Source organism: Lonchura striata, chromosome 7, assembly GCF_050655825.1.
Source record: "Lonchura striata isolate lonStrDom1 chromosome 7, ASM5065582v1, whole genome shotgun sequence".
NCBI classification, from domain to species: Eukaryota; Metazoa; Chordata; class Aves; order Passeriformes; family Estrildidae; genus Lonchura; species Lonchura striata.
This window is the reverse complement of record NC_140709.1, coordinates 4,382,758-4,397,083: the sequence shown is the minus strand read 5'-3', so window position 1 is coordinate 4,397,083 and position 14,326 is coordinate 4,382,758. Positions and strand designations below refer to the sequence as shown.

Here is a 14,326-nt window from a genome sequence, read left to right as displayed (position 1 = left end):
GAATTCCTTGCATCCATATGGAGGAGCAGGGAGGCAGAGCTGTGTCACTCCAGGATGCGTGGACTGACACTGAGAAGTATCAGCCCTTGTGCTGAGCTCTTTCTGGGTGTCACACATGCCCTCGAAGCCTTTTCTTCTTTTTTTAGTAGCAAGAAATGATAATTTGTTTGGAGAAAGGAGATAGCTTGTCTTAGAGATACGATGTATGTTCTTGTCTAATTTCTGTCCTTTCCAGTTGCATCAGTTTAAGTTTGCATTTGGAAAACCCACAAAATTTTTCCTTTAAACTCAATGACTCTTCAAGAGGTTTGGCAAAGTAAGCATTGAAAATAGCTGGTCCATGTGTCTGCATTTGTGTTTTGATCTACTATATATGTTACACTAGACTGTTTTTTAAACCATTTAATTGTTTTTAAAATCATGTTCTAATATAAGAACCTAATTTCTGAACTAAGAACCCCAAGAGTGATTATTTAACAATACCAGGGAATATAATGAACTCTTTTCAGTAATATCAGCAGCTGTGCTACAACAACCTGTCACTTTAACTTGATCTATTCTTGTTTTATCTGATAACTGTCCCCATTTGTGAAAAGTCAGGCCAGATTCATGTTGATTTTTTTTTCTTTTCCTTTCCAGAAGCCGGGATATAAACCTGAGTGTGTGGATTTGTGTGGTGCTCGCATTGAGTGGACCTCAGAGAAATCCAGCAGAAAGAATGTCTTTCAGGTAAGGGGCAAAGCATTCCACTGCTCATTTGAGTCTGAACTCTGTGAAGATGTATGTAGGTTTTATTTCCTTGGTTTTAATAACTAGATCCTGATTTAATACAGCATTTTTCTTACCAGTAAAGGAGTGTAACACTTTATCCAGCATCGGTTTACTATTTTTCTAAGAGAAGGATTTCTGATGACTGAGTCTCCTAAACACTTGAGAACCTGTTGATTTATTGATTAATGCTCTATATTCAATTTGTTTTTAAAACTTAGTAGGTAATTGCTTTGGGTTCAGGCCTAGAATCTTGACCTAGAGGACTTCCATAAACACAACTTCTTCAAGCTGCTTATACAAGCACGGCTCCAGCGCAGTGCGGTTTCTCTGTTTATTTTTATTGCTGCTCAGGGTCCTCAGACGGTGATGACCCAGGTTCACTTCTGCAAGGGGAGGGGGAGGATTTTAAAAGCTTGCCTCTGTCAGGGCTAGCAGAGAAGGACATGTATTTCTCACAGGACTATTCTTCATTGATGGAAAATAATATTATTTAATTCCTTCATCCAAATCCCATTGAATTGAAAGGGAGGATCAAGGCCCAAGAAGATGAAAGGAGGGGAAAAGCATTACTGCAAGGTTAACATTCCAGGACCTAGGGGCTAAAATAGTTTATTGCAACATCTTCAGGTTTTGGACATAATCCAGCTCCCATGAATATCAGTAGAAAGGATTTGTTGTCTTTTTCTGTTTCACTAAATGTTGCATCAAGCCACATCAAAATATTATTCTCTATGAGCCAAGTTGTTTCCCAGAGTTCTAACATTTAAAATGTTTAACAATACAAGCAATAAAAGGGGGAGAGACACAGAAGGGAACATGTCAGGGTCAAGATCCTGTTAGTTGCCAGAGAGTCCTTTGGCATCATGACCAATGAAACATGCTGGAGGAACCAACTGTGTCTGGGTCTGGGATGGAGGAAAAAAAAAGCTACACATAAAAAAAACCCCTAAGGGCCTGTACATGGCTTCTTAAAAAGAAATCTCTTTGGGTCAACTGGGTGTTACAGAGGCTTTTTCAAGGTTTATTTTTCTAGACATCTTCCTAAGCACATGCAATATTTAGAAATATTCCTCTTTTCCAAGACAGCGAGACTTATGCTTCTATACCCCCCACATCTTTCAGGTTGTCTTGAGACAACACTTGGGGCTTTGTAATTTCCTAGGTATTTTTAGAATAAATATTTTCATTTTTGCTGTCAATCTTCAGCTTTTTCACTTGGAATGTGATTAAGTATAACCTTAGCCTTCACTCCTGCAACCCCCTGAGCACACTGACAGGCCTTCTGAGCTTCTAGGGTTTATTTCACATTTCACAGTAAGCAAAATTCCTGTTTGGAAATGCGTTTCAGGGTGGTGATTCATTTGAGCTAATACATTTCCAAAGTAAAGACAAACGAAGCTCTGTTATTGATTTACCAAACTGGTGGTAGGAAGGCTCTGCAATGCATTTTCTTCTCACTTCTGTTCGTGTGAGGTGTAACTGAATCAGAATAATGTGAGAAAGGAAACTCATGCACTACTGTTTGAACCCATTAAAATGTGTCTTCATCAAGCCAATAAGTGAGTGGGAGAGACATTAAGAAGTAAAAGCATGGGAGGAAGGACATATGTTGAGACACATTTTGAAAAGGGATGGAGCATTGTTTAGACAGAGAGCTACAAGAAGATTGTGCCAGATGGTAAGAGCGAAAGAGGAGAAGGCTTTGGCACCAGTAGTGGTGACATTTTGGGAAAGGAAGGGACTGAACAAGACTTGAGCAGAAAGAGTGGGAAGGGGACTGGAGAGGGAGCGAAGATTTGTGAGATAGTCTGGAGGGAATCCAAGGCGAGTTCGAAAGCGGAGAGGTCAGTTTGTACCTGGAAACTGAATATTTCAGGAAACACTTTTGAGCTATTCCTCGTGGGTGGGAATAAAATTGATAGTGTGTGTCTACTTATTCATAGGTTTGTTCAAATGAAAACAACATGGGTGGCTTTCTTTAATGCTTTTTTTTTTTCCCCAACCTAAATATAGATGCATTGCATTGCTATTTGATTAAATACATTAGCTGCTTAACTCTGAAATGATCAGAAATAAGTATAATTATATCTTCAAAGCCCATCAAAACATAGTTGGCATTTTGTTTCATTACTTTCTAATAAAGTCTTATTTTCTCATTCAAACAGAGCAGTGGTTGCTTTGTGCTAATGTGTTGTATTAGGAGTAGGTACGGAATTTTGAGTTTGATTTAGCCAGGGTGCTCAATTTGAGTTCATGAATTATAGATCATAAATGGAAAATGACTATTGAAATTTTGGGTTGAAGAAAAAGAAGGAAATCTTGGATTTAAAATATAAGCAGATGACAGTTAATGGATAGCAGCAAGAAGATGGAGCATAGGAGTATCTTAAAGAAAAACTAATTAGAAACATGATCGATGCAGGGAGAAAAAAAAAAGAGGGAACTGCAAGTGAATGATATTCAGGCAGAAAGATTTGGGTTTCTGGTCTTGATCATGATGTTCTCAGCAGTGTTACTCCTCTCATTTTAATTGAGCTACTCCCTTTTTAACAGGATAAGTCTGATCTGTCTCACACTATCCAATTTGTGCATGCAATCTATTTCTGTTCTTGATGAACACATTATGTGGGTTTTTTTTTTCCCCTCAACTTTTCCTTAATGGTAACTGAAAATATGCACATCTCATAGACTATAACCTCCTGATTTCCCTTCATTTATATTATTGATGGTGTAGCTGGCACCAAGGAAAAGACCAGGTTAGAAACAGCTTCCCATGGTGTGGGGTAAGGTAGCAGCTTGCAGTGAGACACGGTGCTGTTTGTTCTTGCAGGCTGAGTGATGTGATGCACTAGGTCTTCATCGGAGGAGTGCTGAATAAAAGAAGATTTATGTTCAAATCACATGCTTTAAATATTTCTGCTAAGTGCTAGTTTGCTCTTTGGTGTTTAGCCTGAAATTTAAAGCACTGAGGATTAAAAGGATTACAACATAATCTTAAATAATCCTAAGTGTCATTTACAGAGAGATGGTTGTAATAACTAAATAAAACCATGTTAAGGGATGGCAGTGTTGTCAGTCAGCAACTGGAACAGAAACAGTGCCTGTGTCACTTTGTTGTTCTCCTCTTGCCTTTTTTTGGCTTAGTTTGATATTGGGTAGGTGTGTTTTGATGTGAGTTATCAAAAAAGAAAATAACTTAATGGGCTGCTTTTCAGACAGTATTGATATGGCATTTGAAACACTAGTAACTAGGCGAATTTGCAGATTTTTTTCCCCATATTCCACATTTCCTACTTTTGCTAAACTTTTCAACTGGGTCTTATTCTTCCCCCTATTTTACTCAACCTCTACTCTAAGTCAAACAGCTTTTTCATTTGAAATTCAGCCCAGACTCCATGGAAGATGTGCTCTTGACCTCTGGATTTTTAATTCTGAGGATTCAAAGTCCTGTGGTTGTACACTATTTCCTTGAAGAGGTTTTGGGAGATTACACTCAGATAATTCAAAAAAGAAAAGGAAAAACAGGAGAGAGGTGAAAAGTACAAAAAAGGTCGCGAGCAGCATATTTATTAATCGATGAGGCTGCTTTGTTCTCTTAATAGCACCATTCATTTAACTAACAGGCATTTTTTTTGTTTCTTTAGTAATAATTTTACCCTGTTCACAGAGTTCACTTTTAGGAAGGTTTCATATGAGGAATTTCTGGAGTTCTATGGCTGGGCTCTTGCCACAGATGTGGTGTGATACCGTTTTGTGTTTCCATGCACCGCAGCTGTAAGGTTTGGGGTAACTCAATCCTACACTACTAAGAAGTGTAAGTGTATTTTACAAACAGAGAAAGCTGCATAAGACCTACAGTATTCGACCAGCAAGACAGCTGAAAGTACAACTGCACCTATGTGTAATATGAATTTATCTTGCAGCTGTTTCATATATAATAACGTTTATGGCGCTGATCCTGGCTAACTCCCTTGTCCTTGAAGCTCTCCAGCTTTGTCCAAGCGAGTAATCTGAATGATAAGCTATTTTGTTCTACATACTACAGGATCAGGATAGTGTCTGGATGCCTCTCAGGAATGGTTTAAGTCACTGCTTTTTGCCATGGGAGGGATCATTTTTGTTTCCACAATCTCTCTAGAGGAAGCACTGAGAGCACGACGTGGAGGGGCTTGGGTTGGGATTGGTATTTGGGTTTCTTTGTGTGATTTTGAACATAAATACTGCACAGAGGAGGGAAATGTAAAAAAGCACCTTGCAGTGTTGTGGTGGTCCTTATCAACAGCTGGAGCCTGTTCCCACCCAAATCCTATCCCAGGGTTAGTCCCATTTCCTGAGCCTGAGAGGGCTCTTGCTTTCACTCTGAGTTGTGCAGGAACCTTTGCTTTGAATCTGTTTGAGGGACCTCTTGTGATCTTAAAATACCATTTTGTCCACTTATGGACCTCACTGCTGTGTCTGGGGTTTAATTTCTATCCCAGAGGCCTGAATATGTTATTGCCTGATTAAAAGACTTGGCCACATCACACCATCATTAGGTGCTATCAGAAAGAGGTTATTTAATTAAAAAAACTTAAAATTATTTTTTTTTAGAAAAACACAGAACCAATAAATGGTTTTCATCTTCAAAAGAAGCGTGGCCAGCAGTTTGAGGGAGGTGGCTCCCCCACTTTGAGCACCTGGAGTTCCAGGACAAAGGGAAATTGTTTCCCATTGCCAGAGGGAAGTTTAGGTGGGATATCGGGAAAGAATTCTTCCCTGTGAGGGTGGGCAGGCCCTGGCACAGGTTGCTCAGGGAAGCTGTGGCTGCCCCTGGATCCTTGGAAGTGTCCAGGGCCAGGTTGGACAGGGCTTGGAGTGGAAGGTGTCCCTGCCCATGGAATGAGTCCAGTTAAGGTTCCTTCCAATCCAAACCATCCTCTGATTTGACATAAATACGCTTTTTATTCTTGTGAGAGGGAGATCTTGAACACAGCAATGTGGGACAGCCCCACAATTGTGGTTCTAGTTCTCTCTTCTAAGTGGCTTGTTAGTGACCTTACTGGCAAAATATTCAGTAAAACCTAATCAATGAATGCAGATAATCTTCTGCCTTCAACATGTCTGTTTTCTGTTATGACCTAAATCCAACAAAACCCATTAATGCTTTTTTATTTTTTTAATTAATTCAGTTGTCCTTTTCTTAATTTCTTTCATTTTTAGCATCTCTTAAGTTTTATTGTATTTTTTGGTGGTCAAAACACAAAAGTAAGAGTGATAGTACATAGTGAAAGAGGAAAACCAGCCTTGATTGTGAGGAAAGTTTTGCAGAAAACAGAAAATTGTACATAATATACATTTTAAACTTTAAACAATTGAGAAGTCACTTTGGCTTCTAAAGACTTTAAAATTATATTTTAAGGTGATGAGGAGGAGAGACCTTTAGTGATCCTTGGCAATTTTATTTTTTGTTATTTATTTTTTATGTATGAAAAGGCAGATTTAACTGTAACCACCTGTGTTGACAACAGCTACTCTTGGGACCCAAGGTGGTTTTGAGGTGTTCATGGTTAGTAAAGAGCACAACAGGCAGGAAAATCAGCTGAGAAAGGAAAAGATTTTTATCTAATTGAGAAGTAAGAGCCTGGAGTACTCTGGAATCTACAGTTCTACCCTTGTTTCAGAGTGTTGGATGAGGAATGGTCATGCTTCTCTCACCAGTGTCTCTCTCTCTTTAATCTGGTGTTACTCCAGTTAGCCCAAAGAGAACATATGGCAAATGAACCAGAATTCAGATTTCTCAGTAATTGCTCAGTAATGGACACAGAAATTCTTTATGTGATTTATGTTCTAAGGAATATCAGGTAATAAAGTCAGTTTCACCCCCAAAAAAGTGACAGAGTGATACAAGCAAAGCTTTACACAAGGACAGGAACATACAAACTGTAGGTTCTTTGACTTAATTAGCATAGGAAACCTTAACAAAAATAATTTAAAAAAAATTTCTATAGCATAAACAAAAATATTTAAATATTCTGATATTTCAATATTCAAGCTATAATAAATTTGGAAATAGAGAAGCTATCAACAGGAGGGCACTGGACTGTGCTTTTAACAAGTTTGGGAAACTGAGTCTTCAACCTCTGTAAATAGAATTTCAAGGAAATTCTCTCTCCATTTAACCTCAGTAATGGGATTTAAAGGATTTCAAGGAACAGCAAGATTATTAATAAAAAGGACAAGCCAAGCGGTTAAGTTAGAGGTGCCACAAAATTATAGTTAAATTGTTTCTTTTACTTGTGGTTTCTAAGTCTTCTTTGGGGTAGCAGAAACCCCTCAGTTATGTCAAAAAGGCCTTGTGTATTTTGTGGCTACAGAATCAGAACATTACTATTATTATTATTATTGTTATTTAAAATCCTAATCACCACTTTTTAATGATGTGAAAAAGTTGTTACTTTTCAGCAATAGTCCACTCCTGATAAGCAATATTCTGTTAGAGTTGGCTTTATGAAATAAGATTAAAATTTCTCAAAAAAAAAAACTTTGGTTGACTTGTAGCTAAATATGCTATTACCTAGGCAGGTTTTTTTATTTTTTTCCATTATTGTCTTAAAAAAAATTCAGGAAAAAAGAATCTCTTGAAAAGTGTAACTTCAACAGCTCATGGAGGTCTTGGAAAGGCTTGAAAGCCTGGCTGGAGCAGAAGCTGCCCTGAGCAGGGTGCTGAGGTGCTGCTGGTCTGTGGCACTGCACATCCCCTCTGTGTGGTACCCACTGCAGGCCACGGCCTCCCAAAGTGCTGGAGAACTCCAAAATCCAATGGAAAAGCAAGCCTAAATGTTCCATGAAACCAGGCTGATTTTCAAAACTCACGATCTGTATTCCCCCAGTCCGGCATTACGTGTGTGCAGAAGCCAGTCTGCTAAAAGTGATGGTTATAATAGCTCAGTGTGCTTTTTAAGAGCCCATCTTTTGGCAAATCCAAGTGCTGATACGTGAGTGCCTGTGATAGGTACGGGAGTCTGCGTGTGCTCATACACATGTGCTTCTCAAGAAATTATCCGAATCACTTAGCCTGTGACAGCCACGCTTGCAGCTTTCACCAGTGCAGATGTTATTTGTCCATCAGAAAAGAAAATATTTATTTCAAGCCACAGGCATTTTCTGTGCTGCAGGAATAAGACATAGCAGCAGTTAATGCTTAATGTGCGTGTGACATAATTTTGTCAGGGACAGAAGCACGGCTGAGCACGAGGACCTGGACAAATCTGTGAGAGCAGAGGAGGCACCTTGTCATACAAGCCTACATGAGAAAGCAACCCGGGCAGCGTGACAGCGGAGCAGCTTATTCTTCCCATTGTGTTTCTTTTAGTTTTTTGATTTTTTGGCCGAATTCACAGAGGGTTGTGCAGTTGGGGAGGGGAGGAGGGGGCTCCCGCGATGTTATTTGGTTTCGCAGCTGAAGGAGCGAGCGGCGTTTGCAGCTCCCGCATGAGAAATGCGGCTGCAGCCTCTGCTGCATTATTCATAAACATATTGCTGCCATCTCGTGGGCAGCGCACGGGCGGGCAGGGATGGGAACAGGGATGGGAACAGGGATGGGAACAGGGATGGGAACAGTGGATACAGGCAGGGATGGGAACAGGGATGAGTGCAGTGGATACAGGCAGGGATGGGAACAGGGATGAGGGCAGTGGATGGACAGGGATGCACGAAGGGATGAGGGCAGTGGATGGACAAGGATGCAGGCAGGGATGTGAACAGGGATGAGGGCAGTGGATGGACAGGGATGCAGGCAGGGATGGGAACAGGGATGAGGGCAGTGGATGCAGTCAGGGATGTGAACAGGGATGAGGGCAGTGGATGAACAAGGATGCAGGCAGGGATGGGAACAGGGATGAGGGCAGTGGATGAACAAGGATGCAGGCAGGGATGGGAACAGGGATGAGGGCAGTGGATGAACAAGGATGCAGGCAGGGATGTGAACAGGGATGAGGGCAGTGAATGAACAAGGATGCAGGCAGGGATGAGAACAGGGATGAGGGCAGTGGATGCAGGCAGTGGAAGTAGGCAGGGATGTGAACAGCAATAAGGACAGGGAAGCTGAGCAGTAGATGCTGGCAGGGATGTGAACAGTGATGCAGGCAGGGATGCGGGCAGTGGAAGGGGGCAGGGATGCAGGCAGGGAAGTGGGTAGAAATGTGAACAGCAACGAGGACAGGGATGTGGGCAGTGAAGGCAACCCAGTCTGTGCCCACTGTGCCACCAAGGCTCTTCTTTCCCCCATGGACTCATCCTACAGGGCACTCTGTTGACACTGAGCATTTTAAAAACCTCTTTCAGCCAAAATCGGTGCCTGGTTGAGTAACTCAGACCAGTAGCTGCTCTAGAGGAAGGGCATGGGGGTTAGAACAGGTGGCCTTTCCCTTCCAACTCAAATTATCCTGTAATAAACATTTATTTAACTGGTTTCTGAACCAACTAATATTTATTTTCTTAAATGAATAAATCCCCATAGACCTGTGTTTTCTGATTTTTTCCTTAGGTAGTAAATTTATGTTTTTAAATAGTGATTCTCTTCTGATCAGCTGGTAGGGAAAAGGTAAATAGCTTCACAAGGACAAGGTGGTTCAAAATAAAATATGTAATGAGAATTATGGCTACAGATGGTCAGCAGGGTGAACTTGATAAAGCACCTCTGATCTGATTGTGGCCCTTGGTGCTGTGTTTTGTGCACCCAGGGAAAATGGTATTTTCTGACAATCAACAGCAGCAAGAAAAACGTAAGAAAAGCAAAAGAAGACTGGCTTTCCTGCTTCTTTAGTATTTTAAGGTTTAGTGCTTCTCCTAATGGAAAATAGTTAAATTAATTTAAAAGCATTATGATTTTTCTATTTTTTTTTAACTTAATATAAGCTAATATTAACCAAAAAAAAAAAAAAAAAGTATTTTGATAGGTGCCAAACCATTCCCTTAATTTATCAAACTCTTGGGGAGGAAAAAAAAAAGAGAAAAATGAATCCTAAATGAACTCACTCAGAGATAATCAAATCTGACTTGTTTACATGTTTGGTGCTGGTATTTCTGTATTCAGCCACTACTATTTTTAAAATCTTGGCGAAGCCACTTGACTCCATTTTTTTTGTGTTTCTCTTTAACGACTGAGGCAGATATTTGGAATTGGCTGGGCATGGCGAGCCTTGGCTGTCCTCTCTCTGAATTTGTGTGCAGAGGGATGCCAGAGGAGAGGTTTGGGATTCACATTTTTATTTTTTTTTGTGTGTAGGAGTGATTTCTTTCGGACAGGATGTTTTTTTGGATGCTTGAAGGTGTTATATAGGGACAATGGGAGTCAATTTAAATGCAAGGGGGGAGCAGGGCAGTGACCTGCCCTCTCTTTTAGATACAACACCTCTGGTTTTCAGCTGAGCAGGAATTCCTAAACTGTGATTCATGGACCACTAATGGCATGGGGAGACTTTTTTGAAATGGTAATGCAAGACCAGTCGGCCTGAGAAGACATTTAAGGTGGTTCCCAGATAAAAGGAAAACCCACAAGAGTGTTTTCCACCAGGGACCCTGACTTTTCAAACCTCCTCAAGTTTATTGATTTTGAGGATGCGCCTGCGATTGATCCCAGTTAGAGACTATTTTTATGTGGATTATGGAAGTTGTTAAAAATTTGAGATTGAGTTCAAGAGCTGGATTGCTTGAATTCTGAAGTGCTGAGGTTTTTTACTCTTAGGAGGTTTTATTGTTTGGGGTTTTTTTGTTGGTTTTGTATTTTTTTAATTAATTTATTTTTATTTTTACTTTCATAACCTTTGCTCTGATTTGCGGCAAAAAAAATTCCTAGGAATTTCAGCCACTACATCTGCAATTGCATCTGTAAAAGACAGTGATCCAACAAGTTTAACAAACATTTTCTTTGGCAAACAAAGTTGCAAGGAGGGGATGTGGTTTGTTTACCATTTCATTTAGAAATAGTCTATCAAACTTAAATTATCAGACAATTTTAACACTTAAAATCGACAGCACTTCAGTCAAACCCCATTTTTTTTGTCCTCATAATAGTCTTGATTGCTACAAATACATTATTTTAAATTTTAATATGCTTACAACCTAGAATGTGTTTAGCCTCCCTCGAGTCAGAGTTTGCAGGTAAATTGTCACAGATTGAACTTTAAACTAATTTTTCTGGAGGCAAAGTGTGCATTTGTATAGGTGAATTATTTGCATAAGAGCTCATTTTAATTTGGTAAAATGGGAGCCAATTACTGTGATTCTCTTAAGTAATAGAATAATTATTATTATTTTCTATTATTTGTACATAGTCATCACTAGGTGGAGGCATACTTTACATATTCTATTGAAAATGTCATCTGTTATGGACTGAGATGAATTGCACTGATCCTGCAGAGTTAAATGAATGATCCCATTTTTACCCTGGACTGTTGAAATAACCTGTTACCACCCATGCCCAACTCTCAAGCAGACTAAGCAAAATTGAGTTTCAACTATTGCTGCCACTGAAAAACAATTAAAAATGGATAATTTTTAACTGCATGCTGCCAAAAATGCCTTGAATTAATTCAGAAAAAATTGTTAATGTATGGTAAAGTTAAAAGGAGAAAACAAAGCAGGGGCCACAGAGCAAGAGGTTGAAAGGACAAATATCTATTTCTTTCAATGCCTCATCCTGCAGTGCTTAAATCAATGTGCAGTGGATTGGCTGGGTTTTTTAATTTCTCATTTTAGTTGTGGTAGAAAAGTCCATTCCCAGTCCATCTACATCTTCCTGATGGGGCTGCCTGTTACAGCCTGGGCATGCTGGATTTTGGCTGAGGGTCACAGGATTTGATGTTAATACACCAATTTCACCCAAACTCTCCTGATTCACACTGGAGGTAGAACATTCACATCTGTGCAGGTTTTGATAGCACTATGATGATGCTTCTTTCCTTAATTCACCTTTATGAGCTGATAGGGCTGGCTCTGTGTAGGGTGGTCCTTGGCTGGCACAGCCCAAGCCCTCTCTGAGAGGTCACAAAAGGAAACTTTTGGGTGTGAATGTGGGAATTTGAGATAAGAACTGTGTTTCTCTATATTTGGGATACTGTGTTAGGACTCTGCATCTTTTAATTCCCCCTGATTTTTACTGTTGGAGAAAGAAGAGTTATGGTGCATAGATTATGAAGAAAATATACACTTTATTCAGAAAATAGTCATTCCCATTTTTTTGGGGTATAAAACACATTGTTTTCTATAAAGGCTGAAAGAAGTGGGTTGAATACATTTTCACATCTTTGCCTTTTCAATATATTACAAGGAATGGAGTAAGGATTGTTGAGAGAGCTGTTCTGAGCTTTGCAGCTTCTCCTACACCCCCAAAATGCCACTGTGGCCATTGCTGTGACTCCCAACTTTGTCACCTGGCTTGGGATGCTCTGCCCCTAATGCCCTGAGCTCCTCCTTCCCCTGGGATTGAGCCAACATCTTCCACCCTGGGAACAGACCCTTCCATGAAGTCTGACAGACAGAGGTTTAAAAACACTGTAATACACCTGAAATATGCCCCCCTTGTGTTTGGTTTGTTGAATTTTTTTTTCCCTGTATATTCTTTTTTTTGAATGATTTGGAATCACACTTTTAATAATTATATCCACAATCTAAAATTAAATAAACATTGTGTTTAGAGCTCGAGGAATTGCCAACCAGCACTCGGGAAAGTATGTCCAGCAATTTATCAGCGTGTAGAAAATAATTATAGCAATATTTTGAAATGCATTGGTTGTAGTTTTGTTTTGATTTATAGAATGTAAATAATCAGTTTGGGTTCTTCTGTTTCAAATGACTTTTTTTTGAAGCAAGGCTTTTGAATAAGAGTCCCTCAAACCAAGCTGTTACTCCTGGGAAATTCTGTAGTGGTATGTTACTGGCATTTGAAAAATGCACACCTTCTGAGAAAAAACAGGAAAATTCTGTCAGACAGACTGATGGGAATTCCCAAGTTTGGAAATGCAAGTTCTGTTGGAAAACAATGGCAGCACAATTCAGCTAGGGCTGCAGTTGGAGTGAAAAGGAACATGTTTTCACCATTGCATACATTTTTCTTCTTTTTCTTCTTTTTTTTTTTTTTGTGTTTTGTTTTGTTTGGATTTTTTTGTTGTCATTCTGGAAACAAATATTCTACATGATCAGTTAAAAAGTGCAAAGTAAGGAAAGAGAGAGAGTAATGTGTGTTACAACATAACATAGGCTTTACCCAAGTAGAAAAGTGTGAAGAAATATGGTAAAATTGAATGTAAACAAAGAAATGGGGAGAATGAATGTGGGAGTGAAGAACTGTGTGCAGGCAGTGGGAAGAATGTAATCCAGTAGTAGAGATCAAAGGAAAGGAAGCCAATTTTTTTTCAAATATTCCATAATAACTTCAGTGCAGCAAGGTAAAGGATCCGAACCAAGGGTCAAAGCCCCACAAACGGGGGAGAGGAGAAAACATTGCGCGCGGCGAGGAGCGCGCAATTTATTGTCATTATTTTTGTTTAGGATCAATTATTCTCTCCATCTCCTGGCATTTCAGTACTCTTTTTATAATTACCAGCACTGCTTTCTCTCCCTCTCCTGCACGTCTCGCTCCCCCTTGCAGGCAACACTTCTCCTCTCGCGCAGATTTGAGGGGGTAGGAGGATCTCAGGGGTTCTTTGCAAGATGCTCGTTTCCCACTGCAGACTGTGGCATTGCCAGGACTCTTCAGGGGACTCTCTGCCAGCTATCCTTACAAGCTTGCAGAGGAGTGGGAGAAGATTTGCATACTGCCCAAGCAGGGCCAGATTTGAACCCCCCTCTCTGCTGAGTAGTTTGTTACGGAGTAAATAATGACACCAAAATCGCTGCAGCTTCTGCACTGGAGTAGTTGCTGTGCTGTGCCAAGATATTGGGGTCTGTCCCTTATTTTTCTCTCCCCAATCCTAAGATGCTCCTTTTTTATAATTCAAACAGAGATTTCTTTTCACCTGCATTCCCTCCGCTTCTAATTTTACCTTTCTCTGCTCTTGTTTTCTTTTCCATTTATTTGTATTTTAATAACATATTTTAAGCCATTTTTTTCTCCTGTTCTCAATGTGATGACAGTGTATCCTGATGGAAAGATAATAATGCCCAAGGAGGTTTTCTTTTATGAATTCTGCTGGTGTTACTTTCACATGCACAAATATATCATCTTGATTTCTAGCTCTGGGTCATTTCATTGCTCTTGTATGTCTTGCTACGAGATGTTTCCTGTAATTAAAAGATTAGGTTAAATAGATTATTTGTGCTGCCCTGTCTACATAAATGTTCTGTTTCTCTGCCTCAAGAAACTGGCTTTTGTGTTTTAAGGCAATGTTGTGTACATGGAGTTGCATCATGTCTCCTTTGTCTTTAAGCTGCTGATTTATTGGTAAGAGAAGCAATCAAACAAGACATTTACTGCCATAGCCTTGTAGGGTCAGTGAATTAACAGGTGCCAATAAGTTCTAAGGAAGTGTTTTAATCGTTTCTAAAGTATTTAATTAATGGACTTTCTTAGAGGCGT

The 14,326-nt window shown here is 39.7% G+C and overlaps 1 protein-coding gene across 3 annotated transcripts in view; it reads left to right on the top strand.

Annotated features, from left to right (window-relative positions):
- ARHGAP15 (Rho GTPase activating protein 15) overlaps positions 1 to 14,326 on the top strand; it is a 325,074-nt gene that overhangs the window by 57,429 nt on the left and 253,319 nt on the right. For all 3 annotated transcript variants that reach the window (XM_085584122.1, XM_085584123.1, XM_085584125.1), the window contains one exon: positions 640 to 729. In XM_085584122.1, coding sequence (XP_085440248.1) covers positions 640 to 729 — 90 coding nt within the window. The remainder of the gene's footprint in view (positions 1 to 639; positions 730 to 14,326) is intronic.